At 44.7% G+C, this 26,784-nt stretch overlaps 1 protein-coding gene across 1 annotated transcript in view; it reads left to right on the forward strand.

Annotated features, from left to right (window-relative positions):
• The window catches only part of ELL (elongation factor for RNA polymerase II), a 49,808-nt gene that overhangs the window by 1,419 nt on the left and 21,605 nt on the right, over positions 1 to 26,784 (forward strand). Inside the window, exon 2 of the mRNA XM_086862489.1 lies at positions 22,504 to 22,551. Within this exon, the coding sequence (XP_086718615.1) occupies positions 22,504 to 22,551 (48 nt within the window). The remainder of the gene's footprint in view (positions 1 to 22,503; positions 22,552 to 26,784) is intronic.

Raw genomic sequence — 26,784 nt, forward strand, 5'->3', positions numbered from 1 at the left:
TGTCACAACACTATTTTTAATTTAGGGTGTTGGTTACATCACATCACTGAATTGGGCAATCTCTGTATGAGGACGAAGGTAATGACTGTACCAGGGTTTATCAACTTATATTTTAGTGAGTGTTTATCAGCATTATGAGAAGTCAGGAGGAATAAGTGACTTGGGTAGACCGAATTATTAGCTTTTTTCTCTCTGAAAAATGAAACAAATAATCCAAATAATTCTTCCCTATATATTGGGAAAGCCTTTTATTTTGGGGCAGGGAGAGTAGGAAGACTACAGGCAGCTGCGTTAAATATTTTGGGAAGCTATTCCGAGTCCATGTCACACATGAATAGTGGTGTTTATTTTCTAAATGAAGTCTGGGCTCAGGATTGTTTGGTGGCCAGCAGCCACTAATGAACTTTGCTTCCTTCCCTGCCACCCAAAAGAGAAATAGTCAGAGGCTCCTGGTGATTAACTGGGCAGGAAGGGATAAGGGCAGAAGAGCTGCTTGTTTGTGTAGTGAACAACGCAACAATTAGTGGGCTATTAAACACATATGTTCATTCTGCATTGGTTCTATAAACAGTTTCCCCAGCTTGTTGAACGTCTCAGCTTCCTCGGAAGCGCCCGGCCCTGCCAGGAGCCGCCTCCAACACACCTTTGCAGCTTGTGTTTGTCCAGTCCAGCTCCGCTTTAATTTTGGGCTGCATTAGTTAAATGGAAAAAATTTGCTCAGGCTCCTTCTGCTCGGTTTGGTTTGAAACGTGGTGGAACTGACGGCAGCGTTGTGTAATATGGATAATGGCCTGGAATCCAATCCTGCTCTTTGTGTTACCTGGAGTCCAGCATGTGCAGTCTGACCTGTTTCGGGCACCGGGGTGGCACGTCCAGGCGATTCCTGCGACAAGGCTCTGTCCCTCTGCCAGAACGGGCAGGGAAATGTCTTCAGTTCCTTGCTTGAGTTTGTTCTTGGTCTAATAATAATGTATTGGGATTACATAATCCAAAAATGATCACCCAGCCGGGCGAGCTGCCATTTGTTTGGAGTGTCCCCGGTGCCAGAGCAGTTGCAGGCTTGGTGTGCATGGAGCAGCATGTGTGGATCAGGCAGCAGGGCTGTGGAGAAACAGATATTTGTCTTGTTGGGCCTCTGCTGAGCTGTGCTCTTGGGTTTCTGCTGAATTGTCTGTGTTCTAGGGAAGAAAACGGTCAGGAATCCACATTCTGGATGGGGCTTGGAGCCCCCTGGTCTAGTGGAAGGTGTCCCAGCTCATGTAAGGGGTTTGAAACAGGTTGAGCTTTAAGGTCCCTCCCAGCCCAAATCATTCTGTGATTCTGTGATATTGATCCCCAACTCCTGTGTTACGTACAGAGGACATGGAGCTGCTGCTGCCAAGCTCTGGCTCACAGGGCTGCTGCCTTCTCCTGATCCTGGAAGAGGTTTCTTCAGTAGCTCACCTGAAAGAAAAAGGAGCCTTGAAAAGAAAATTGGCACTGGCTTCATGGGGACGCAGTGAGATGTCACCCAGCTGCTCCTTGTGAAACTTGCTGCCCCTGAAACTGTTTCCACATACTTGTGAAACTGAGAGCTCTGGCTACTGAGCTCAGAGGGCTGAGCGGTGGGAAGTGTGTCCCAAGTTGGTTTGTCCACTGATGAAATGCAGCCAGTCTGGTGTGCTCACCTAAAACAACTCTGGGTTCTGCAGGGAGTGTAATTCTAGAGCAGCCTGCAGTCTGCTGCCTTCCTTTTGGGGATGTATACGTGGTTAGGAATTCCCACTCACCCCAGAAAGGCAGGGCATGGCCAAGGCCAGGTTGGATGGGGCTTGGTGCAACCTGGTCTGGTGGAATGTGTTCCTTCCCATGGCTGGGGTGTGGAGCTGGGTGGTCTTCAAGGTCTTCCTAAACCATTAGATGATTCATTGACTTTTCCCATCACTTCTTGTCTGCCCCCAGCTTTGTTCCTGCCCCTCTTGAGGTTCAGGGGAACTCCTTTCGCTGGTGCCTTGCTTTCCTCTTTCATTCCCATCCTCAATGAGGAGATACTTTACCATCCTCACCTAATGCCCCTAGTTATCATTCATCCTTTATTTTTCACACCTGTTTTTTTAGCGGCATCCTGGGTAAGTCACCATCATCCTGCCTGGTTCAGTGGCACACCTGAGCGTCCCCTGAGCTCCGTCTCCCTTGGGGTGAAGATGCTGATGGCACATAAACAGTGTCATGGTTGTTCCTGGAACTCTTACCTGGGGATTTCCCAACTTCCACCTATTTCTACAAACCTCTCAGTGTGGTTGAGGGGTGGTTGGTTGATAACAAGCAACGTGATGGAGTTGCACACCTTTCCCTGTCACTTTATGTGTTGACCTAAGGATGGTTGAACGCTGCTCCTGGCCCTAGTCCTGCCTTGCCTGGTGGTTTTAGGAGGATTTAAAGGAGGTTTTTAGCATCCCTCGGTGATGCAGCTGAGCAGCACGTCCTGCTCCCGTTGTCCCTCTCTGTCCCTGCTACCCTGGAGTGTTTTGAACTGAAGCCACCGGTTGATTCACTGGTGAACTTTGGCAGATGCACAAATATTTATTGGGGACTAAGCTGAGATAACCAGAGCACGTTGTCCCTGTGCTCACCCAGCTGAATTTTGGGACTGTGGTCTGATAGATGTGGCTTCCCAAATCGTCTTCCCTTTGCTGCTCTGAAACCATGAGAGGAACAATCCCTTGAAAATGAAGGTTAACCCGACCCCTTGGAGTTGCTATTTATTGAAATAACTTTCCAGCTTTGGCTTTTGGAGCAGGTTGTGGAGATTCCTTCATCTTGCTGTGTTCAAAGCACGAAACACGAAATGAAGGCTGTGCTGTCATTACAGGGTCTTTAGGGTAATGCGTATTCATGCTGACTTGAGAATTGAAAGCTGCTTGCAGGTGTCAGGAGGAGAAGAACAATCCGGCTTTCGAATCAAAATTCATTGAATTATCTCAGAGCTTTTTGCATCATTCCTCCTTCCCTGTAACCTGTTTTTTCCTGTCCTATTAATTCACTGATGCTGTAGTCCGTCAAAATTGAGGCTCTTACGACATCGGGAACATGAGTCGGTGACATGACTGAATGAATCAGAGGAGGCTGGAGAGGAAGCTCATCGCACACGTACGGCTCATCAGCAAAAATGGGACAGGATCTGCAGAACACCCTGAACTGCTCAACTCCTGCTCAATGTTCTTCACGTTGACCTGAATGTGGCACCTCCCATTGGAAGGAAAGGGGACAAAGAGACACTGAACATTGTGCATGAGGAATGTTTTGGCCCCTGGCAGTTTCCTTTCAATTATTTAGGGAAGCTTTTTCTCTCGACCGTGTAGCATTTGGATCTGCTCAAATTATAGATTCATCTCTATAGTTTTCAAACGGCATTGGAAGGAATTGTCTGTAATTTACATCTAAAGTGATGTACAGTTGCTATGGGATTCGGTGGCAAATTATAAACCCATTATGCTTTTTTTTTTATACTGGTGGTAACAGACTAAAGAACTGGGTCTAATTGGTGACGTGCCAAGGGAAAATAGAAAGTTTGTGATAGAATCCTTGTGACTGATGCTTTTTTTTTTTTTAAATCAGATGTGATCTGTTTTTTGTCAGTAAAACATATCCTACCATTAATTGGAGAGGTTGAATTTGAATTAATAATTTTTGCTCTCTGGCAGTACAGGGGGAAGCAAGCTAGAAGATTAACCCTTTATGTTATTTATATGGGGCTAGGTTGTTCTTTTTATAATTCAAGTGGGATATTTAATTCAAGTGGGAGTTGTATCAATGGCAGCTGGATGTGCTGATTGTGTTCCTTACCCAGCAAAATGAAACCCTTGCTCATTTTCAGCATATTCTGATTTCTTATTCCACTTAAACAGCAGAAAGGAAAGCTATTATAACACCTTTTTAAACTTTTCTCTAAAGCATAGCAGTCTCTTCAGAACAAGGACCCATCTCCTGCCTGGAGTGGCTCCTGCCGGTCAGCTCAGAGTCATCCTCCAACATCAGGGGTTTTTCTGAGCCTTTTTTCCAAAGTGCTCTGTCCTGTTGAGTTGGTTTTTGTCCTGCTGCAGCTTGGCACGGGGCTGGTGGCTGTCGAAACACTTCCCTTGCGTCGTGCCGGCTCTGTTGGGACAGCAGCAGCGCCTTTATCGCCGCCCAGGGAGGGGAGATTTTGTTGGAGGGAGCATTTGAGGTCTCGTTGGTAAATGGACGTGTTATCTCCCGAACAATTTGCACGTTTCAGACCATTTAAACTCTGTAACTTGTAAGCAGAAACTTGTGAAGCGTCTCCAAATCCCTGGTGTTTGTGCATGTTGAAAAATGGGAAGGGACAGACTGCATGCGTCACTCCTGTACTAATTTGTGCCAGCTAATCCATGGGAGAAGAATACATTTTGGCTGACTTAGTGGTTTTGCTGCTAATACACAGGAGAATGCATTTGAATGGATGGAGTGACTGCAGGGGTTTAGGTAGATTTTGAAGGGATACCCTGTGTCTGGGATCCTGTGCTGGATACCCTTATTTGGGATCACACTCCTGTCATATCCCGGATTTGTTTGGATTTTGAGGAAGGAGAAGTTGGCGGGAGGAAAAGTGGTCGTCACTCAGCGTCATAACATCAGGAAGGTTGGGATCGAGTTACCTCTGAATAATTAAGGTTAATGCTGTTTCTGGAGGAACCATTATCTGCAGTGAACTTAATGCTCATGAAAACACATGCTGATAACCTGAACTGTGCTAATATTTTATCCAGGGTGCATACAGAGGAGGCATCACCAAAACCGGGCTTCGATGTTCAACATGCCTTAGCTTGACCTAGATGAATTAGCCAGGAAAGGAGCTTGGATTTGCTGATAAGAATTTTCTGTAGTAGCTCATGTGTTGCTTAGAAACATCCCATGTACATAAGGCAACTTCTGCACAACCTGGCTGAGGGTTTTGGTAGGTTTTGGGGGTTTTTTTCAAGCATTTGTGTGTTAAAGAGAGTGTTAAACCCCTCAGCAGTTGGCTTGCTGAGTGGTGTGTGTGTATCCCTGCTGCACTGGGAGAGCAGACTTCCCAAAATCCAATCCTTTTTGCATTACAGCCTAGAAAAAACACAGCTCCGTGAGCTTGGTCTCTCCTTTCTTTACATTGGATTAGTGCCTTTTTCTAATTTAAAGAAACCAGCATTTGTTTAACTCAAAAAGAGGTCAGCGCTGGTGAGCAGGGCTCGACTGAGCTGCTCACCTTCACCCACCTGGGGTCTTTGCTGGTGTGGTCCAGTCTGATCATGGTTAACCCTCTGCTCTCCCTCTGTGCAGGATTTTATGCAGGAGAGAACACTTGCACACAAATTTTTGTGGGAAACTGAGGTATTTCTCCTTTTTGGCTCCATTCTGTGCTGTTGGCTTTTAATGGTAGACGCAGACTTTGTCCTTGAGGTTCGCGTCCACACGTGGTGCAGTTCAGCAGGTACAACAGAACTTCCTGAGAACAGCCAATTGCCTAAATCTTTGCAGTATTTAGATTTCATCAGCACAAACATCCTCTTGGCTCTCTGTATTTTGAGCATATATGATTTCAGCCATGCTTTGATAAGAGCAGCCATGTGACAGACAGCCGAGGCAGGTTCATATGGGATCAGTGATGGGGAGACAGAACAGCTCTGGAGGAACTGGCACTGCCCCAGCCCTGGAAGTGTCAAAGGCCAGCTTGAAGCAACCTGGGACAGTGGAAGGTGTCCCTGCTCGTGGCATGGGGTGGAATAAACTGAATTTAGTGGTTTTTCTAACCCAAACCATTCTGTGATTCTACGATTCTATATGACAGTTTAAGCTGATTGTTGTTATTTAGCAAGAGCAGACGTGTGTTACTTAAAATCCTAACAAAAATCCCAGCAGGACGAAAGAAACTCAGGCTCAATCCATATCACTGTGCCCACAGGATCCATATTTTCTACAACTGGTGTGGAAGAACTAATTTAATCTTCCTTCTATATTCCTCCCCACTGAGGCCCGTTCTGCGATGGGCTGCAATCAGTGTTTTACGTGCCAGTTGTGGTTATTTGAATCATATTTCCACATTTCAGTGTCTAGACTTTATGTTTGTGTGAGTTTTGTTGTACCTTTCCAGCTCCGGCGCTGATTTCAGTTGGTTTTGGCTCCTGGTTTCTATGAGAAAATCAAACGGGCTGTGTTTCTGCCTTTCCCAGTCCCCAAAAGAGAAGGGAACAAGGGAATGGGAAGAACTTGGTTTTACAAGCTCCTTTGCCACCATTTTTCTCCCTTTTGAGGAAAATCTGTGTGGGTTCTGCCATTTGGTGACCAGCAGGTGAGAGCAAGGACTAACCACTGATGGCTGCAGATAAATCTCTGCCTGCTTCTTGAACTGAGAGAAATCTGCTATGAAAAAAGGGATGATCTTGATACAGGCCAGCAAGGCTGGAAAAAAAAGTGGTTATGTAGACGTTTCTAGTAAAAAAAACCAACTTTATAATCCACAGAAGGAGAGCATTTATTGAAAATTAAGCAGATTTTTAATTGCCTGCGTGCACTGAGCTTCGTTTTTTGCCAGCACTTGTGGATATTGAGGATGATGGATGTGGCTGTGCTTGTTTAGGGAATAGGAGGTGATGCTCAGAAGTTGATAATGACACCAAACTTGGATAGCATGGACCTCACTGTGATCAGGAGGTAGAACTGGCTTTGGAATTGTTCACATTGATACTGACTTGTGCAGAAAACAGTGTGGAAACCTGAGCCAAGGCTGTTTTCTGTGCTCCTGGTACATAATAAAGTGTATTATGGCTAAATCAGCTAAAGGAAATCATGTTCCCAGCTCTTTGTTAACATGTAGAGCTTGCTGCTGTCAAACGTGAAAGGCTTAAGTGCAGCTGAATAGCAAGAAAAATCAGAATTTTTTCATGGGGAATACAGAGAATAAGAGCTGTGGTTCCAGTTTCTCTGTGCACCCCTGCCTGCCTCGGCTCCCCTGGTGATGGAGGTGACCCAGGGTGCTGCCAAATCCGTGCCTTCACCTCTTCCAGGGAGCTGAGCGTTGTCAATCCTTCCATTCCTTTTCCGATCCAGGATTCAGTGGATGCTTTTCGGAGCCCGGCATGGGCGGAGTAGCAAGGAAGCAAATTTTTCCACCCTGCCTGAGCTTGGGCAAGCAGAAATTGTGCCTTGGAAGCCATATAAGGCCAGCAAGCCGGCTCTGCATGGGCTCACCTTGCTGGGATGCTGGGGCAGGGAGCAGCCCTCGCTCCCAGGGAGACTTTCAGGGCCTTTGAAGTTTTCCCTGTGCGTCTGTCACTTGCCAAAGGGATGGTGTGGCCACCCTGATTAGGTGGCACAAGCTCATTAACTCCCTGACTTTTGTGGGGCTCCAGCACCCGGCCCCAAACGGAGGCGGAAATTCGTGATTCAGAACGAAACTGCTGTAAAATGACGGAGCTGGGAAGGTCGGAGTCTCTGTCCCAGGGTGTCTTCATTTCCCTCAGCAGTGTCTGAGGCACATTCTGCTGACTGCAGACAGTGCTGAGCAGGACTTTGCTCTGAAACGAGAGTTCCTGTGGCATTAAAATAGATTTTTTGAAAAGCCTGGCAGCACCTGTTCCCCCTTCCAGGGATGTTCTGCCCTCAGAGCTGCCGGAGCCCCAATCGTGACCTCTGCTTCTGCTTCTCACAGAATTAAGAACAACTTCTGCTCCCATAAATAGTCCCTTAAGAAGTGCGTAGGAGCTCTGTGACCAATTTCTTTTGAAAAGTGCTTTCAGTGACACCCGTGGCTGTGACCTTGCTCCGTGTTCCCACCCCGTGTCCTTGCAGGGCAGCTGTGTTTTGATGGGAGCCTGGTGGTCCTGGCCACAAGCTCTGCTTCCTTCTCTCACGTTTAATCAGCACTCAAAGGAACTTTTGGGTTATCTGTGTGTTTTTTGGGAAGTTGTGCTGCTTTTCCTGCTGTAAATCCCAAATGCTTCCTTCCTCCTTGAGGTTCTCATTCCCTAATGCCGCAGAGGTGGCTAAGGGACAGTGTCTGAAAGCTCCCGTGTTCCTGCCACATGTCACAGCTCCCAATCCTTGTTTTTATTCCAGAAATGAAGTGTGGTTTTCCAGAGGGGGATGATGCAGCCGTGCAGCTGCATTGTCACAAACCAGTTCTCCCAGCATGGACTCTCGGAGCTGCTGGGGAGTCCCAAAAACACCCAGCTCAGGAAACGGCTTGGTGTTTAATCTTTGCAAATGTGGAAGTGGGAAGAGGGAGGCAGTAATGGATAAAGTAAAACATATTTAACCTTTAGGGACGTACATGGGATATCTTGGGTCTGTTTGGAACAGGCACCGGGCTTGACGTGGAGCGTGGTGATGATTAAAACCAACAGCAAACATTTTTCTGCTCGTGAATTACGGACTTTGTTCTTAATGCATTAAAATCTAGAACACTTTGGGGTTTCTTAACGTGAAGGGGGAGAAGGAATAGATTTATTACCTGGAAGGTTTGATGTTATAGTTCCAGGCATGTTTCCACAATCTTCCTGCAACCATTTGGAGCTGTACCTAATGTGGGTGCTGCCTGCATTGGGCTGCAAGTTTGAGCTCTCTCATACAATTAAGGCCATTTAACTCCATCTAAAAGACCTTTTACTTGTCATTAAGACTAAATTTACTGACGCTGACAGCAGGAAGAAATGAATTTACCCTAACTCAGATGGGCTAAGAGAGCAAAACGTTCCAGCTAACTATGACTTGCCTGGATTGTTAAATTTAGACCAAAAATTCTGGTCAGACAATTAAGTGCCGGCTCAGTGGCCACACCACTTCTTTTGCATGTGTGAATTGGCTGAGCTGCCTCTTGTCAGGCAAGAGAGATTCTCTGTCTGAATGTCTGAATTCTCTGGGGGTTTTTGGGCTCAGACCTGGTGAGTCTTTTCATGGCACTGTGGTCTCTCTCTGTTTAGTCAGCAGCCCTGGTATGTTTTTCCTCTTCTTATCTGAAAATTTTTCATGTTTATTTTTGGAATTCGTTGTAACCTGAACTTTCTCAGGTGTCCTTGCGGAGAGCAAAGAAACATCTGACTTATTTTTTAGGTAGATTTTTGCCAGTTGAGAAGAGTGTGTTCTTTCTTTTACTGTTTGTCGCTTTATTTTTGGAGCAGGTTTGTTACTGAGCAGCCTGGCAGTGCAAATACAGAGGCAGCTGAAACAGTGCAGGTTCTGTGCTTCATGCTGGAGTAAAGGCAGCACCTAATTTAACTTCTTCAGGCAACTGCCTTCACTTTTCTCCTGCAGAAAGCATCCCTGGAAGCTGGAGGAGGCTGTTAGCAGAGGGTATGTAATACAAGGTTCTGTCATGGTAGGAAATATAGAGAGGATCTCTTGCTCTCAGTATTTTCAGCTGTTTTTTTCTTGGGCATCTTCCCTCGGTGATAGGAAGAAAACTGGAATATTTGAGTGCTTTATTCCTTTCTCCCCTATGGAGATGGTAAATTTGGGTGGACATCCCTGCTGAATTCCAAGTGTCTGTCAGGTTGTGTTCCCACTCTCCTCGTTGGCATTGGAGCACCTCTGTTTGCCTGGAGGCCAAAAGAATCCGTGTCTGAGCATCTTGCTTTAGCTTTTGAGGTTGGTCTGGCTCGTGGGGTGTTGCTGGTTGGATTTCCCTGGGATTCCTTCAGCATCCAGGCTCTGAGTTTGGTTTGTGGCAGCCTCGTCTGTGCCTCCGTGAGGAACATCTGATCATCTTCAGCAGAACTTTCTCAGACTGGTAATTATGCTTCCCTCTCTGAGTGTCAATAGGATATAGCTGGGCACAAGGGAAAAAAAAAAATAAAGGACTGGTCCAGACTTGTTTTTCTGGGCTCAGCAGTGTGAGGTGAGATTTGTTCCGGGATGGTTGAACGGGTTCGTCAATCTGATCTCTCAATTGTCTTTCTATATTTTTCTCTTGCAAGAAAAGGAGTAAAGCCCTGTGGAAGATAAGGATCGTTCTGATGTTTCAGCAGCTCATTTAAGCCACCTTATGAGCACATAGGCAAGTGAATCAGCCCTGGTGTCTTAATATGTCCTAAAATAAATTAGACTTTCGTAAGCAAATTCGGTGGGTTTGAACTGCTGTATTTTCATTAAAAGATTGCAGTGGAGAAAACGCTCTTTAAAATTCAGCCTGGGGGTTGTGTTGTTCATTAACTGATAGTCACTCCTGTTTACCTTGTGTGATAAGTCCCACGTTAAGAATGGCCAGCAGTGCTGATGCCGTCACAGCTGCCCTTCAGAGAGAATTGCTTTTATTTTTTTTTTTTATGGCTCTTTTTACTGACAGGTGGGAGTTTTTTTGGAACTCAAATAAATGCAAACAGCCACGATGTACCTCTCGTAATCATGGAAAACCACTTGTTTGGTGGTTTGTTGTTTTTTTGGTTTTTTTATTTTTAAATTCCCTCCTGTCCTTAGCAGCTTGGTAACGCCGTTGTCGGTACAAAGGTCATTTAAAAATCTGACATGTCAGCCCAGCAACATACTGCTCCTTAATGAGGCTTAAAAGCAGCGTGGAGCTGCCTGGTGGAAATAAATTTGGAGCTGCAGAATAGAGGGAGACATGTGAACAGCTTACTGGGATGGGATCACCTGGCTTTCCTTGCAGCAGCCCCTCCTCCCCGGATCTCTCAGAAGGGTACTTGCAGTTCTCTTGCATAAAGGGGTTTAATTTTTCCTCTTGTTATTCAAATGAGCCCAGGTGTTTGACAGCACGTTTGTGTTCTCAGAAGAAAAAGCAACGAAAATATCTCCTGAAAATCCAGGCAAGGGTGGTTTTAAAATGATTCCTTCCCGTGTTTGAGGTTTTCTCTCCTCCTCACCTTGGCCTCCTGAGGAGGTCCTGCAACACCTCTGACTTCATCCCCACCTGGCTAAAGCCCTCCTGTCCCTCCTGCTCCCCAGGATGTCACTTGAACCCAAGCTCTTGAAGCTCCCAGTTCTCCCTGACGCTCCCTCAGTCCTTTGAATGTCTGAAGGCTTTTCCTCTAATCCTGTTCCCCAGCACTACTGGAATTTCAGCACCTTCAGCCTCGCCTCAGTCTTTTCGGCTCTTTGACTGTTCTCCAGTGAAAAACTAGGTCAGGAACAACCGTCAGCTTCTGATATTTCACTATTCCTGTTTTATAAGTTGTAACCCAGTGTCGCTGTGTTTAATCGCTCGCTTTAATTTTCGCGTATGAAGCGCCTGAGCTCGCTCTGCGTGAGCAGCCTGACACAAACTGCTCCAGATAACATCGTGCCTGGAAAAGCCATGTTACCTTGATTGGGGCTGAAAAGGTGAATTCTCTTTTTTTTTGTTACATACAACGCTGGGGATGCCATACTGACAGATTTTTCCATCAGTTTTCTCTTAAGTGTACATTTTTTGGTAGTTTTGGAGCTGTAATTAGCCAGCTTCTTTTTGTGCCTGGGTGGCTTTTTTAACCTGATGGGTGAAAGAAAAATAGCTTAAAAACAATAATAATAGTTGGAAACCCACAGGTTGGCGAGGAACACAGCAATGCAGGTATATTGGAAGGCATTTAAGAGATTTATTTTTAACTGAGTTGTAGCTGACTGGACCCATTCAGCATTTTTATAAAACTATTCTTGGAATGGTGCTTGAAGTCTGAGCTGAGGTGCCTCAGTGTTCAGTGAAATCCACCTGGTGTAATTCAAGAGTATCCTTCTTCCTTTCTGTTAGGCAGACTTGGAGCCAGCCAGTGTTGGAATACTTGGGCATTCCAGCATAAATGGGATTTAAATGAATCCTTACTTTTCAGTCTGACTTAAAGGTTGTGGTTTTAAAATTCTGCCTGAGCTGTTGTCTCTGAAAAGTGTTTTTTTTCCAGGTTGTTTATTAGGCTGTCCTTAATACACTTTAATTTTCTTCTTTCATGTGTCTCCTGCTGCTCTGTGGTTGTTTTCAAGGATCCCAATCCAGGCACAGGGTGGGATTGTTGGGGTGTCTGTGCAGGGCCAGGAGCTGGGCTTTGATATTCCTGGTGAGGAATCCTTTCCAACTCAGGGTGTTCAGTGATTTTCCTGGGATTTGAGGATCCCTGGTTTGCAGGTACCAGTGTGATCCAGCTCTTGCTTTCCATCTGGGAAACATTACCTGTGTTTGACAGGTGGGGGAGTTTACAGCAGGGCTGAAATTCTTTATTTAAGGAAAACTTCTGGAGGGGCCAGTGGAGCAAATCCCAGCCCTAAATGTGGTTCTGTAGTCACTTCCCATCTCTTGTGTGGCCGTCAGCCTCGGATGGAGGAGCTTGGGTGTCTTCATCAGTTCTGGAAGCTTTATTTATCCATGATGGGGATGAGGGGGAGTTAAGATGTGCTATCGTGACACACTTTTCTGTATTAATTTGGGAAACATTTTCTTCTGGCAGTTGGGGGTTTTTGTACAGTGCAAAAAGCAAAATACTTGTAGTAGATAGATTTGATACAGCTGGTCCTGGAAAAGCTTTTATTTGATCCTCTGAACACACAAAACTGTGTTGCTGCATTGCTTCAGAAAGGCTAAAATCAGGGAAAAGTGTCTTCTCCAAGAGAGACAGCAGCGAGCCAAGTGATTTCCATGATGGAAATTTGTTCTTCTTGTAATTTCCACAAGGTTTTTGGCATTGTTGCAGAGGTGGCCACATCTCCAGCACCTCAAAATCAGCAGACTTCCCTCTTCTGCCAGAGGAAGCACAGAGGGCTTCATTCAAGGTGTCTTGTTCAACAGGAATGACTCTTAAAATATTAATCTGAGAACATCTAAACCCATGAATTCTTGGCTCATAACGAGTGAATCCTCCAGGGAAAAGCAGCACTGCTGGTCACCTTTAGCAGAGTTGGGAATTTTGGGTGATTCAATTTCCTTCTGCCAGTTTTCTTGTTGTGCTGTTGTTTTTTTCCCTCGGTCCTTTCCCAATTTAACAGGATCATCTGATAACTCCAATAAAATGCTGCTGCAAAAGCAAGCAGTGTTACATGCAGGAGATGATTACGCAGAGAATTTTGGGCATGGATGTCTTAATGGGATCCTTGCCAGGCTGAGGGCTCTCTGAATTGTCTTGCAATGCAAATGTGTGCAGATACTGCTGGACTTCTCTTAGAGAAATATTTAATATTCTATTTAAAGGAATACTTGATATTGTATTTAATAGTGTTAGTATTTCCAGTATAGGGAGGCAGAACAGGAAACTTCATTCTGCAATAATGTTTTTTGTTGAAAAATTTTGCTTCAAAGCAAGTCCACGTGTTTGAAAAACAAATCTGAGGGTTTGCTTTCCTTTGCCTGCACTTTAGAAATACCAATATTTACCTTCCTTTTTTCCTACCCTGTCTTTAATTTACTGTAACTACTCAAAGCCAGGCAGTGCTGCTCTGCAAGAGAGGGACAGACTCAGGCCATATGAGCTTAAATTCAAATTTAATTTTAGTTCATCCACTTTGCTCTCCCTTTATAAGCAACCTTCCCTAGATTAGCTGCTTTTAAAAAGGAGTGAGCATTGGGATTTGTTAGTTTAACTCTTCCTCAAATTAGTTGCAAGTCATAAAACAATAAGATTTATTTCTAGGTTTGTACTTGATTTTTTTTTTTCTTATTTTTCGTTTGTGCAATGTATTTGCCAGCACAGCATTATCTTTGGAGGAGAGCTTTGGGAAATGTTGTTGCAACTTGTTTTATGCTTTCTCACTTTTACCTTTTATTGCTTTTAGTCGGAGTTTAGAGGAGAGAAATCCCTTCAGGAAAAAGGGTGATAAAAAGAAGAGTTAGTGCAGAATTTTGCTGATTCCTGGTGTGCTTGCGGAAAAGGGAAAGGGATCCTTGAACCTCTGTCTCAGAACAGGAGAACAGGACAAGACTGAAATAAAGGTAAAGGTGTTTGAATGGACAGTTTTGACTCAAGAATGCAAGACTGAGTAATAAAATTAAAATAGCTTTGAGGGCTGCTGACTCTCAGTGTCAGGGAGGGTCTGGAACACCCTTCTGGAGCGAGTAACGGATGCAGAAAATTCACTCACACAAAATGAAACTTCCTTTTCAGGGAGATGCAGTAATTGTATCAAAACTGGGTTTTTCTTTACTTGCAGGAAGGAAACTCCTGGGTTATTACACTAAAAAATGTGTAGTGTGTTCTGTGACTTAGTAATTCTTTCATTATAGACTTTTTTAATTGATTTTTGACTGCTTTGATGAGTTCTAAGCACTGGAAGCTGCACAGGGATGCAAAGGAGCTTTTTTTCCTTCCAAAAGCCTTTCCAAGTCGTGGGAGTTGGCTCCTGGTCCTCTGACAAAGCCTCCCTGAGCAGCCCCATCTTGTTAATAGTGGGATTGGTGGGAGTTTGTCATGATTAAACTGCAGATAATCATCATTACAGCCCTTGTGGCAGCCTGGTGATGAGACTTTATGATTATTGCTCTCCTTAATGAGCAGGTCTGCCTTAACTCTGCGGAAAAGCAGAGAGGGAAAACAGCAAGTTAAAAAAAGGAGAATTGACCCGTTGGGAAACGTGCCCAGAGTCTCCCAAGTTGGATTCCCACAGGAGACCAACTCCTGCCTCTGTTGCTGAGATCTGGAGCCGTGGCTGAGTTAATTGGGAGCCACAAACCCACTTGGATCTTTTCCTCTTTTCTTGCCATCCACCTTCCCCCCCATGAGCTCACACCGCTCTGGTTTTGGGGTGGGTTTGAAGCCCTCTTGTTTTTGGGGCTGGAGTCCCCTCTGGTTTTGGGGTGGTTTTCCTCTGTTTTCCATCTTCAGCCAGCAGTGAAGCTGGGTGTGCAGGGAGCAGCAATAAATCCAGTGACTGATGGGCCATTCCAAAGGGTGCTGATGTTTAGAATTAAAAGTGTTGTAGCTCTCCAAATGAACCTTTATCTTCTTGTCCTCCTGCAGTTTCTCTCCCCATGCCCTGGCAGGGGAGCCTTTCCCTGCAGACAGGTGGATTTAACTCTTCAGTGTCCTCTGGAAGTGCCCACTCTGCATAAACAAAACTGGAATATTCTTTGGGGACAGAGCATTTCCTCCTTGCAGCCATTTCAGCCCCCTCTGTGTGTTGATATTTACCACAGAGCAAATCCCCGTCCATCTCCGTGCTCCTGGAAGAGTTCCTCACTTCTTGTACCTGCACTGCCATAGAAATTTGGGAGGAGGGATTGCAGGAAGGCGTTTGGTGGTTCCTGCTCTTGGGAAGGGCCCAGCCCAGTGGATGGAGCTGCTCTGTTTGCCAGAGCCAAGCTCTGCTCCAGCCAAACAAAGTCTCCTGCTCCACACTGGGCTGAGTAAACTCCATACCAATTCACAATACTTTAATTATTTCTCCAAGGATTTGAGTCTCCTTTTAATTTTCTTCCTGAAAGGCATTGCCTAAATTGCCTCTGTGCCCAGCTTCCCTTCCTACTGAAAAACTACTGCACCTTGTGCTGGCCAAACATCCTGGATTGATGCTTGGGAGTGATGCAGTTTTTTCAGGATTTTTTTGGGATGTTTGGGGAGCTGGAGCTCCCTTCCCAATCCCACCTTTCCCAAGGTTTGTGCTGTGGTGCTGAGGATGACCAGAGGATCAGACTGTGTCGGAGCTTTCTGTTCTTCGGGAGTTTAAAGCTTTATTTTTGCAAATACAGAAAAATCATCATTTAATGCTGTGCTGGGAAGCAAAGATTCCTTTGAAGCACTGGAGAATTTTACTTGGAGTTACCAAATTGAAACAAAAAAGTTGTGCTAGGCTTGAGCAACCTGGGGTAGTGGCGGTGTCCCTGCCCATGGCTGGGGGTGGAACTGGGTGGGATTTAAGGTCCCTTCCTACCCAAACTATTCTGTTATTCCATGAAAAAAACAGTGGGAATCTGGCAAAAATCACTGAGGCTGGAGAGCCTCCACCTCCATCCCTTATCCTGAATTTTTGGGATGTGTGTTTGGGTTCATGTATCCTAATTCCCACTCCATCTCCTTCCCCAAATCCCTGACTAAAGGAGCTCGGGAGCTGCAGGGACAGGGGAGCCTCGCCCATGCACAGCTCTGTTGGTTCAGTTTGAGTCCCCAACTAAATTCTAATTCCAACACAGCAGGGACCCAACAAACACACTGCATTTTATTCAGGAGGAGCTTTTTAACGTGGATTAGGCGAGATCAGAAGCTCCAGGCATGCGAGAGAGAGAGAACAGGCTGCACGGCTGGCTCAGCTCTCGTGCCTGTGGGGTGACATCTTGATGACAGTGGAGTTTTAATTGCTCTCTGCTTTGCTGATACAGGCTATTGTCCATTTAGGGCCTGGCTTTCTGCTGTACAGAGCAGGACAATGCATTAACATTAGGCTACAGTTTGGTTTTTTAACTTCATCATGTGTCTTACTCTCTAAACTTTACACAAAGGTGGAGTTTTTCTGCATTTCGAGTGGGGCTGTAGCTGAGCTGCTCAGTGTGTAGTGATGTCAAAGCCTGCTGGTGATGTTTCCTGGTAAAATTGGTAATTTTGTTAGAATGGTGAAATTCTGTAACTCTGAGGAGCTGGGAATGGTGAAATTCTGTAATTTTGGAGCTGGGAATGGTGAATGCAATTCTGTAATTTTGGAGCTGGGAATGGTGAATGAAATTCTGTAACTTTAAAGAGCTGGGAATGGTAAATTTCTTCAACATAACCATAAATTTCAGTAAATCAAGCTGAGGGGTTTTTTTTGAGCTGACGCTTTAAACTCCTTTATTATCTATCTTCTAGAAACACACTCAATTTTTAACCCTGGAAAATTAAACCACTGAGGAAGCAACATTTGTGCTGTAACAGCCCACTTGAAATGATGCAATTATAACCAAAGAAGCCAATGTGCCTTTTGCAGTTCAGCAATTAAAAACTTTCAAATGTACAGCGTAGCATTTTGGCTGACATAAAAGCTTTTGAGCATTTTATTGCTGCTTGTACTTCTGGGCAGGATTCGTAGGTGCTTTAATGTTATGGTGATAATGTGTCCATTAATGCCTATTAAGCAAATGATAAATGATAATAAATACAAACTACAGTTCAGAGTAATTGGTGAGAGTCCAGCTCTTAAACCTTCATCAAAAGTAGTTTTTTTAATAATTATTTGTGTTAAAAGCTCGAGTGTTCATTTCTGCCCAAAATAAATTATTTTAAATGTTGGGGAAAGGAAAATGGGAGGGGTGAGGGGTCTGTAACAGCACTGGATCATCAAGGTGATAAATGGGATTATTTTGGAGAGGAGCAGTGAGCAGAGGTGTCCATGGGATAATTTTGGGATTGCTGCCTGAGGAGCTCCTGTCACACCCTGCTCTGCTCCTGGGGGTTTGCACCATCCCATCAGCATCCCTGGAAGGATGTGGGTGAATCCTGAATCCTCCAGCAGCATCCCCGTGGCTCACCTGGGCAGCTGGCACCTCTTTGAGTGGAAAGCCTCAAATAGTGGTGGATTTACATGGGCTTTCCAAGGCTCTTTCCATGAGAATGTTGGATTTGAATAGCAAAGCTGTAATTTTCGAGTTGCAGCAGACTCCATCCCATCTGTGCTCAACTTCAAACGGGATCCTTGGGAGGCCTCAAATTGCAGATGGAAATTGTGTTGCAGGGAGACTGTGCTTTAATTCCATAAGTAATAGATGGGACATGAAAAAAGAGAATATTCAAGAGGCTTTTTTGGCTGCTGGGTTTCTGGGAGGAGGTAAATACAAGCCTTGGAATAGTGGAATGTCCTGGGAGCTCTCTCCTGGGCCAGCTCGGGCTAATTGGCTGCCAGCAAACCTCACACAGCCTTCACTTGGAGCTGTGGGTCTATTCCAGGCTATTCCTTTCCCTTGGGATTTGTATTTCTTGCTGCTAATGAACTCAGGGACTCGGAGGTGTCTCCTGGGAGTCTGTGACAGCGAGGGATGGGCTGGATCAGCTTTGCCTTTGCGCTCTGGTTTGCTCTGCAAGCTCTTGGGGGAGTGTTTTAAAAGTAAAATATAAATGGAAGGTAAAATCTGTGTAGCTCTGCAGGTATCCAGGTGTGTTTAAACTGAGCATCCTCCTGGATTGGGATCTTTTTATCCCACCCTTGGCCCAGTTGTGCTGGGAAGGCAGAGGAAGCAGGGGAGGGAGCCTTGCCTATATTTGGACCTTGCTGTGTGGGCTAAAGAAACATAAACCAGTCATAACCAAAGAATTGAAGAGGAACTTGGAGTTTGGGGCATTGCAGGGTCTGAAATTTGTGCTTTTTAAGTGATTTCTGGTTGTTCCCATTTTTGTAAGTGCTTCCTGAGCAGCAGGAACTTTACCTGGGCACTGGTTTTACCTGGAATTGCAGGGGACGGTTGGAAACATCCCATTAATGCCAGCCTTGATCAGCAGCATTTTATAGTTTCTCTGTATATTTTATTGGAATTCTTTTTAATTTTAACTGTTTGTAAGAAGCTTTAAATTCTGAAAATAATCCCCAAACACAAATAAGGGTAAATTTTCAGCTGCACTCTGGGCATTGGTGACTCTGAAAACAGATAAACACATCAATACTAAGTTTAGGCAAGTATTTTCCATACAACACAGCCTGCAGTATAAATTCCAGTAAATACATGACAGAACTTCCCAAAATGATGTCTTCTTTAATTATCTGTATTTCCCTGAAGAAACAGAGAGGCTTCCAGCTGGCTCCTTGACCTGAGGATTTCCAGTGTCCTTTCTGATCCTGGGTAGGAACATCCCATCCAGCTTTTCCACTAAAGGTGTTTAAAACCTTCTGCCAGCTTCAATCAGCCCTGATAAAACACTTCATTAGTTTAATTTCAATTCTTCTGTCTTCTCTTGGCACTTCCTTGTTCTTCCTCAGCTTCCACGTGCCAGACCTGGAATATTTAAGTGTGAGGAGCTGTTTGTGTGTGTTGCCACCACCTCTGTGAGCTTTCAGAGTCTCTCTTTAGGGTTTCTTGCTCTCCTCTAGCCTGGGGAAACTAAAGGAAGAGCATAATACTGTGATAATAAAAAGCCAAATATCCTGTGGGAGCGCTGGGGATGGATTTTGGGGTTTTTCTGGTTTAATCTCATGACTTCGGAAATAATCTTATGGTATGTGGAGGACTGACAAAAAACACTTGGGTCTGTGGGGTTTTATTCATGTTGGCATCCCAGAGCAGAGCTTTAAGGGTTTTATTTCTCCATCATTCCCAGGGAATACAGTGGGAGCTGTGGAAAGCAGGAATCTGGGCATGGATGTGGGGAAGTTCTCTTTCCAAATGGCAAATAAATGAAATTTTATGGAGTAGATGCCAGGGTGTATCCAGGCTCTTTCTGAGGGTCTGTTTTCCAGTCTGGTGGAGAGGCTGAAGCTGGTAATTCCAGTTTGGGTAGATCTCTGAGGTGCAGCCGTGGTTTGGATGTTCCTTTGGGAGTTATTCCTGCAGAGTTCTGGAGCTGCAGGATGGGCTCTGCCCTGGCCCAGCAGCTCCTTTGCCGTTCCAGAGGAAGTTTGACTCAGCTCCTTGTGGGACCTGGCATCCTCTGGAGCTGCAGGAATGCTTTGCCAACCTTCCAGCTTCGTCAGGAAGCCTTCAGCTGGAACAATGGCACGGGGCAGGGATGGAATTCTTGCATTTGAGGTGTGTTTAAAGGGGTTTTTCCACCTCTGGAGACTGCAGGTTCTCATGTGGTGTTCCCCACACATCCCAGGAACTGTGTTCATTCCCATGTGTTCCCTGGCCCCACACATCCCAGGAATTGTGTTAATTCCCATGTGTTCCCTGGCCCCACACATCCCAGGAATTTTGCTCCTTCCCTCTGCACCTCTCCAGTGCTGTCAGCCTCATGGATGAGCTGCAGGGATTAATTTGGTAATAATATCTGGTACCTGGCAGCAGCATAAAACCTTCTCACCTGACAGGTGGCCTCTGCAAAGTACCTGAACTGTGCTTTTCTTCCTTAGGTTTTTATCTTTAATCAGCTTCCAGCAGCTGTTTTTAAACCCAGAGAGTCTCCTGGAGGGGTAAAGCTGGAATTCACTGGAAGGGGATGAGGTTGTGCCCCTTTGCCTGGACAAATCTGCCTTGTTTTCCTCTTGTTTGAACACAAAGATGAGGTTTCATCAGCATCCTTGATTTGCCAAGGGTTTACTGCATCCAGGGCTGAGGAGGTGGCTTGGTTTAATTGGAAAGGCAGAGGGAAAGACCTTGTTCCCTCTCAAAAGGGATGGAATGGCATTTCTAGGAACTCAAGGCAGGAAGTTCAGTCATGGCATCGCTAAGGAAGAGGAATTAAGTGGCTCTGAGGTGACTCTTTAGAAAATGACACAGGGATTTTGGAAAAGGCAGCAAGAACTCTTGATAATTGGGGTTGTCCATCTATGAACGTCCAAGGAAGTTAATCCAAATGAAGATATAAATGGAAATGTGGTTTTAATTTGGTTTCACGTCATTCATCCGTTCTCTTTTATTCAGAATGAAGGTGTCCATGCAGGGATTTAATTTCATCTAATAAAGGTACTTAGAGTCACATCCTTAATGAGTTTAGGGTGTGCAGCGTGTTCTCCTCTGAACATCCTGAACGAGGTGCAGCCAAGGAATTTGACATCAGGGGAGTGATGCCTGTGGAGGTTCAGGGGCTGCTGAGATGCCAAAAGTCTTCCCTGCCTCAGGAGGGAACTGGGATGGTGCAGTGTGGATCCAAATCCATCTGTTCCCAGTGACCCCCTGTGTGGAGCCTGGCAGTTCCAGCACCGACGTTCCTCCGCGGCCATCACAGACAGAAACACTGAATTTTGGGAGATGAATCTCAGCTTTGCCACTTAACTCGCATAAAGCTGATATTACCCACTTAACTTCAAACCAGTTTATTTGTAGACTGTGGGATTTATAAGTTCTGTAATTAAACCGTGTCTGATTTGTGCATCAGGACTTTTGTTCCTGCCTCCTTCCTCCACTTCCATCCTCCTCACCCCCTTTTTATTCCCCTTAAACAACTTTCCAGACTGAAGAGCAAATCTGTAATTTGCTGTACAAGAACCACATGGGTTGGTTTGGTTTTTTTTTTTTTTCTTAAATCCAGATTTTTTTCATGTTTCAAATGCTTGTTTGCTCAAGTATGTTCCTATGAATTTCTGGACACGGGGAACAAAAAGCTGGCCAGGCTGTCCATGAACAGTGTGCTGTGGAATGCAGTGTCGTGGCACTCGAGGAATTCAGTGATCTCTGTACCAAGAGCAAGATGTTGTTTATTGGTGCTTTCTAAAGGTTGTTCTGGGTCTATAAAATTCCTTATCCAGCAGTCAGGGAGTGCAGTCGGCTCCGAGCGCGTTCCTGCTTTCCTCAGCGTCGTAAATGTCCTGTAATGATCCTGGGTGTGATGCAGACCTGTCAAATCTTATTGGATGGGCTCTTCAAAGCCTCAGATTGTCTTGGGCTGGGTTTATCCATCCAACTTTTGTTAGGTTTTTCCAGGATAAAAGGATTTTTATTTTGCTGGTGAATTTATCAGTTCTTTTGTTGATGTCGTGGTTGGGATTCTTCACTTGCAGGGCTGGAAATGTTTTATGAGGGATGGTTAACTTGATGAGTTTCAAGATGTTTTAACTCTCTTGCTGCTAAAATTTTAATGTTTATTTCTCTAATCCACTGGAAATTGAGTGACACAAACAGCACAAATACAACTCACGTTTTGGGGTTGTTCTCCCAAATTCCTGGTGGTTTTCCCATGGAAATGTGACTCCCATACCCACAGCAACATTTTCACTTATAAATGATACTTTCAACCTATTTATAAATTCTTCTCTCCCATGGGGGGTCCCATGAGCACAATTCCTGTCTTTTGTGTGATTTGGGAAATAAAACAACCCAAATTCCGCTAGAATTGGAGAAATCCAAACTCAGCCTGGCATGGGTTGGGTCTGTTATTTTTTTTTCTTCAGTTAAAACCTCAGGTGAAACCTGGAATCAAAAGGTCTTTGGGATCTCTAAACTGACAGCGAGGCAAAAAGGCTGAAATTGAGGAGTTTTGGAGTCAGAGGAGTACAATTTTTTAAATGTAAGCAGCTGAGCCTGGAGGAAGAGGCCGATTGTTGAAACAGGCAACGTTAACAACAGGATTTTGCAACGGAGCTGCAGTTTGCTTTTCCAAAGGATTGCCAGCTTTCTCTTGGAAAAAATTCGCTTTGCGTCCTCCCAGGCCGAGAACTGGAATAAATTTTCCCCTCAAGTGTCCGTTTTTTAACTCAAAACTTACATAAGCACCAAAGCTGAGCTGTTCTGTGCCCCAAAATGTGGTGGAGGGATGGGGAGAGGAGCCAAGTGTCACCTCTGAGCTAAGGGTGACTTCAGTTTATCCCTTTTCTGGGTACAAATAATTGTTTCTGGAATTTTTTTTGTTGTTTTTCTTGAAATACACATTTCCCTGACCTTTCCCCATGGAAAAAAAGTAAGGAAAGTAAAAAATCCAGGTGAAAAATCAAGCTTGAGTGTGACTTGGAGGTGAAATTTGGAGCTTAGAATTCCTCTGAGGTAATTTTTTGTTTTTCCACTTGTTTTTGTAGGATGCTGTGACGTCAAAACCAGTCATCCAGTTTCAAGGAAGCCAAGGGGTAAGTTTGTCCCTGGAAAATTCTTGCCATTTGATGGGATTGAGGAATTTGGGCTGTTCCAGCTCAAGGAATGATGCTGTGATTGCTGCAAGTGAGAGATGGAGGTTCAGGTGTTGGTCCAGGAAGGTGTTTGCTCATGGGTTCTCTCTCTCTAAAACCTTTTCCCTCCTCTTTATTTCCTTGACCTTGCTGAACCCATGGGAAGTTGAGATTTATGAGGCCGTGCTGTTGGCCAGAACAGAGGAAAGGATGCAGAAATCCATGGAATCCTCACCTGTATCCCTGGAAAACACCGAGCTAAGCTCACTGCAAGACTTTTTGGGTCTCAAATTCCTTGCAGCAGCAGCAGCAGAGCTTGGAGGCTGCTCTGAGAGTCCTGGAGGTTTATTTAACATAACTGCAGTTCTGTGAGTACCAGAAGTTATTTTAGATTTAGGAGTTTTACTTCCCCAACTTCTGTTCCGATGACAGAACTCTGGGATATTTTTAGCCCCTTGAACCAGTCTGTCATGCCAGTTGCTGACAACGTTGAGATTTACGTGGTGGTGTTTCTGGTAAAGCAATGCAGCCCTTCAGTGAACTTGAAAAATGTCATTTAGATACCTTTTATTTCTAAAAAAAACCCTGTATTTTACTTTAGTCTCTGCATAAAGAAGGAGAATTTAATTTTTTTTTAAATTTTTTTTCTCAAGTATTTGAATTCATCTGTAACTTCTGATTATTTTTTTTATGCACTGGCACATTAAAGCTTTCAAAAAGGTTTGGGTTGAGTAGACATTAAACCCAGCACATTGTCCTTGCCCACATCCTACTTTGTGATATTATTCTCACTAACAGTACATAGAAAATGCAGCAGGAAAGACATGATTGTTATTGTAACTTAAGAAGAAAAATACAAACCTTCTTATCCTGGGAAATAAAGAAAGGAGCAATTTCCAGGTTTTTTAGTTTTGTTTAGACTTAAACTTCCCTGAAAGCTCAGTGTGAAAGTTGAGATCAAAATCTGCCACTGAGGTTGGGCACAATCAGAAGTGAGGAGGAAAACTGAAGGGTGGGTGAGTTGTCTTTATTTGATGAGCTTTGCTCATGGAATAAAGAAGCTAAAAACACTGGGAATGCTTTCCTTTCCCTTTGGATTCAGGATCTACACCTGACTTTTCCTCTCAAGCTGTTTAAGTTGTGGAAATGCCTCCTCTGAATGTTTTTCCTTGAAGGAAATGTAGCAAAAGGGATGAAAACAGCTCAAAATGCTCCTCTGCCCTGAGCCTTTGCTCCTGGCGGGTTCCACATGGATCTGATATAACAAAAAAATATTAATTCCTGGAGATAATTAAGAATACTTTCAAATGCTCCAGTTACTTCTAGAAATTAGAAATACAAGAATAAAAGAGTTAATCCTATTTAAGCCCTGAACTCCCAGAGATGAGTGGTTGGTAGAGGAGCTGCCTGGCACCTGCAGTGTCACTCCATGGAGAAGGAGAGGAGCCAGGAGGGCTGGGCTGGGCTGGAGGGAGGATGTGGCAGCCAGAGCTGACCTCTGCCTGCTCCTCCTCGCCGCTTAATTAATGGCACTGACGAGGAAAGGCCAAAGGTAGAGCTTTGAAGAGAGCTGCAGCTCCACGGGAGCGCACAGAAAGAGCTCTTTGTCCCTTTATTATTATTTTTCCTGGGTATGACAAGGAGCTGGCAGCTGGGGAACCATCTGCTTTTAAGGGTAGGACTCTGCATGTCAGGATTCTCCTGCTTTTTAAGGAGCTGAGGCTTGAAATGCTTTCGAGGGATCCTCCATCAGTTGGGCTGAAGAGATAATTCCAGGAATTTACCTCTCACATCCACATGACGGCATTAAAACATATTTGTTGAGTGGTTTTACTTTTTAAATCATTTCTTCCGCTCTTCCTCAATTCCCCAATCTGCTGCATTCCTATTTTGCTTCCCAAAAAATGCAGCTATGGAGAATGCCATTAACTTTCTGGGGTGGGAGGTTTGTGCACAGAACAACAGTCAGTGTGATTTAAAGCAGTGAGGTTTTAATAGTGGGGATTTTCTGTTCAAGTATCCCTTTCTCAGGAATGATTTAGGGAGGCAGAACATAAAATAAGAATTTAAACAAACCGCTGTTTCTTGAATTTAATTGTCTAGAAGCCTTTAAATTACTGTGTCCACGTGTTTTCACCTATTCCAGTGTTACTCTAAAAGCTGTCAATGATACTTTCAGTTTCTAATACACAGAAAAAGAAACTTCCATGTTTGAGGAGCTAATTAACCAGGGAAGGGAATTGTTGGGAGTAAAGTCCAGGGTCAGCAAGGTGGCAGCAGAAAGGAGGAAGTCAGAGGTTGCAGCCCAAAATAAAACAGCTGTTCCAGTGACAAGGGACAAAACCTCCCCTGCCTGGATCCTGATCTGGATCCAATCTCACAGGAGCTGATAAAAACTTTTGGGATTTTGCCTCGGGATGTGTTTTCTCTGTAGTGATGCTGCTGTTGTTAATGGCTTTTATTCTGTGTAATAATCAGAATTTCAGTTGTGATAACCAAGTTGTTTTTACCAGAGTGTTCCCCTAAAGTGAGACCATGGATATTCCTTAGGAGCAGCACCTGGCTGGCAGTTTTTCCTCATGGATCTAGTTTTTTTATAAGTTTTTATTGAGGTTTGAGCGTTGTGCTTGTTTCAGTGAGCACATCAGTTAGAATTTAACAGCTGGAATACCACAGCATTACAAATTGTGTTCAGAACTGTGCTAGAAATACTGAAAACGTTTCTATTTTAATAAAAAGACAGAATCAGAGCTTAGGCTGGCTGAAATTTGCAGGTGCTTGTGGGGTTGGTGAGAGCAGGGACAGAATTTAACTGGTGGGGCAGAAAATACCCTTTATGTGCCAAAGCCATGAGCGTTGTGCAGCGTTTTTAAAATGACTGTTGGGAGCAAAACATCTTTGTGATTGGAAAATAACAACATTTCCCCTTTTTCCTGGGATGAAATTTAGGTACTAACAGAGGGAGGTGAAATCTTTATTCAGAGTGAGCTGTCCACAGATGAATGTTACTTGAAAGAAGAAAACAGAAGTCACATCTGTAGCGAGCTATTTTTAAGTGTCTCTGGTTACTGGTGCAATACCCAGCACCAAAATTAGGGCTCCCTCAAAGCAGTCACCATACTGATTTGGTGGCTTGAGAAACCTTCTGTTTTCAGCTAAAAATAATTCCTAGAGATAACGGCCAGCTCGCACATGAGACACTTTTCAGTACTAAAGTGACTCTGCCTCATTTTGCAGCCTCTAGAAACGCTGCAAAAACCCCACAAAAATCCAGAATCGGGGCTTTTGGTGCCACTGTTTTTTCCAGTGGTAAAGCAGGAGCGAGGAGGAAGTTCTTGGAGTGTGTGGAGATGTGATTTGGTGACATCCTGCAGGTTTTATTTTCCAGGCTCAGGTGTGCAGCTCCATTCCCCCCTGGGAGCGGAACCGGCCCCATTGGATTTTCCTTTTCTTCCCGTTCCCATCAAATTTCCAGCTGCAAAATCCCCTGCCTCCCCCGAGTCTGCTGCTTACATAACTCTGCCTTTGTGCCTGTTCTGCTAAAGCAGAAGGGAATTTTCTTCCCCCTGCCTGGGTGGGGGCAGAGGATGCCAGGAGAGATTAAAAGGGTTCGAGGGCTGCGGCACGCGTTTGGCAGGGGAGATAATGGGGCTGCTCAGGGAGGGCCCAGCAGCACCCAAAAAATCTGCTCCCTGTATTTTCAGGCCTGGTTCCTGGGGATAACTCGTGCTCCTGTATAAAGCAAGGATCAGGTCTGGGTTTCTGGTTTTTGGAAGAAGGGAGCTCTGTTCGCACCGCACGGGCTCGGCTCAAGAGCTTCTTGCTGAGAACATCGCTGTGGTTTACAGGGACACAGATCCCTGGGTTTTCCAGGCTGCTGGAGATGTCTGAGGTCTGAAGGAAAGCACCCAAAACCCCTCCTGTCCCAGCACAGTCATGTGTGGATGCCACGGGCCGGCTTGCTGGCAGCGTGTATTTTCTGCGTAGATGTGGCAATCTGCGTAAATATAAATCCGTGTGTGGTAAAAGCCTGGCCTAAAATAGGCTGGAGCTGGTGTTCCTTCTGTCTCAGCTTCTGGAAGCCATCTTAATTATCAAATATTGATGTGATAGTGGAGCTCAGATGCTGACATTTACGTTGGATCCTGAATGCAGAGGGGAGACGGTTTCCCTTTTGAAAAATGAATGGCTGTG

This window comes from Cyanistes caeruleus, chromosome 25 (genome assembly GCF_971803275.1).
Source record: "Cyanistes caeruleus chromosome 25, bCyaCae1.hap1.1, whole genome shotgun sequence".
Classification (NCBI taxonomy): Eukaryota; Metazoa; Chordata; class Aves; order Passeriformes; family Paridae; genus Cyanistes; species Cyanistes caeruleus.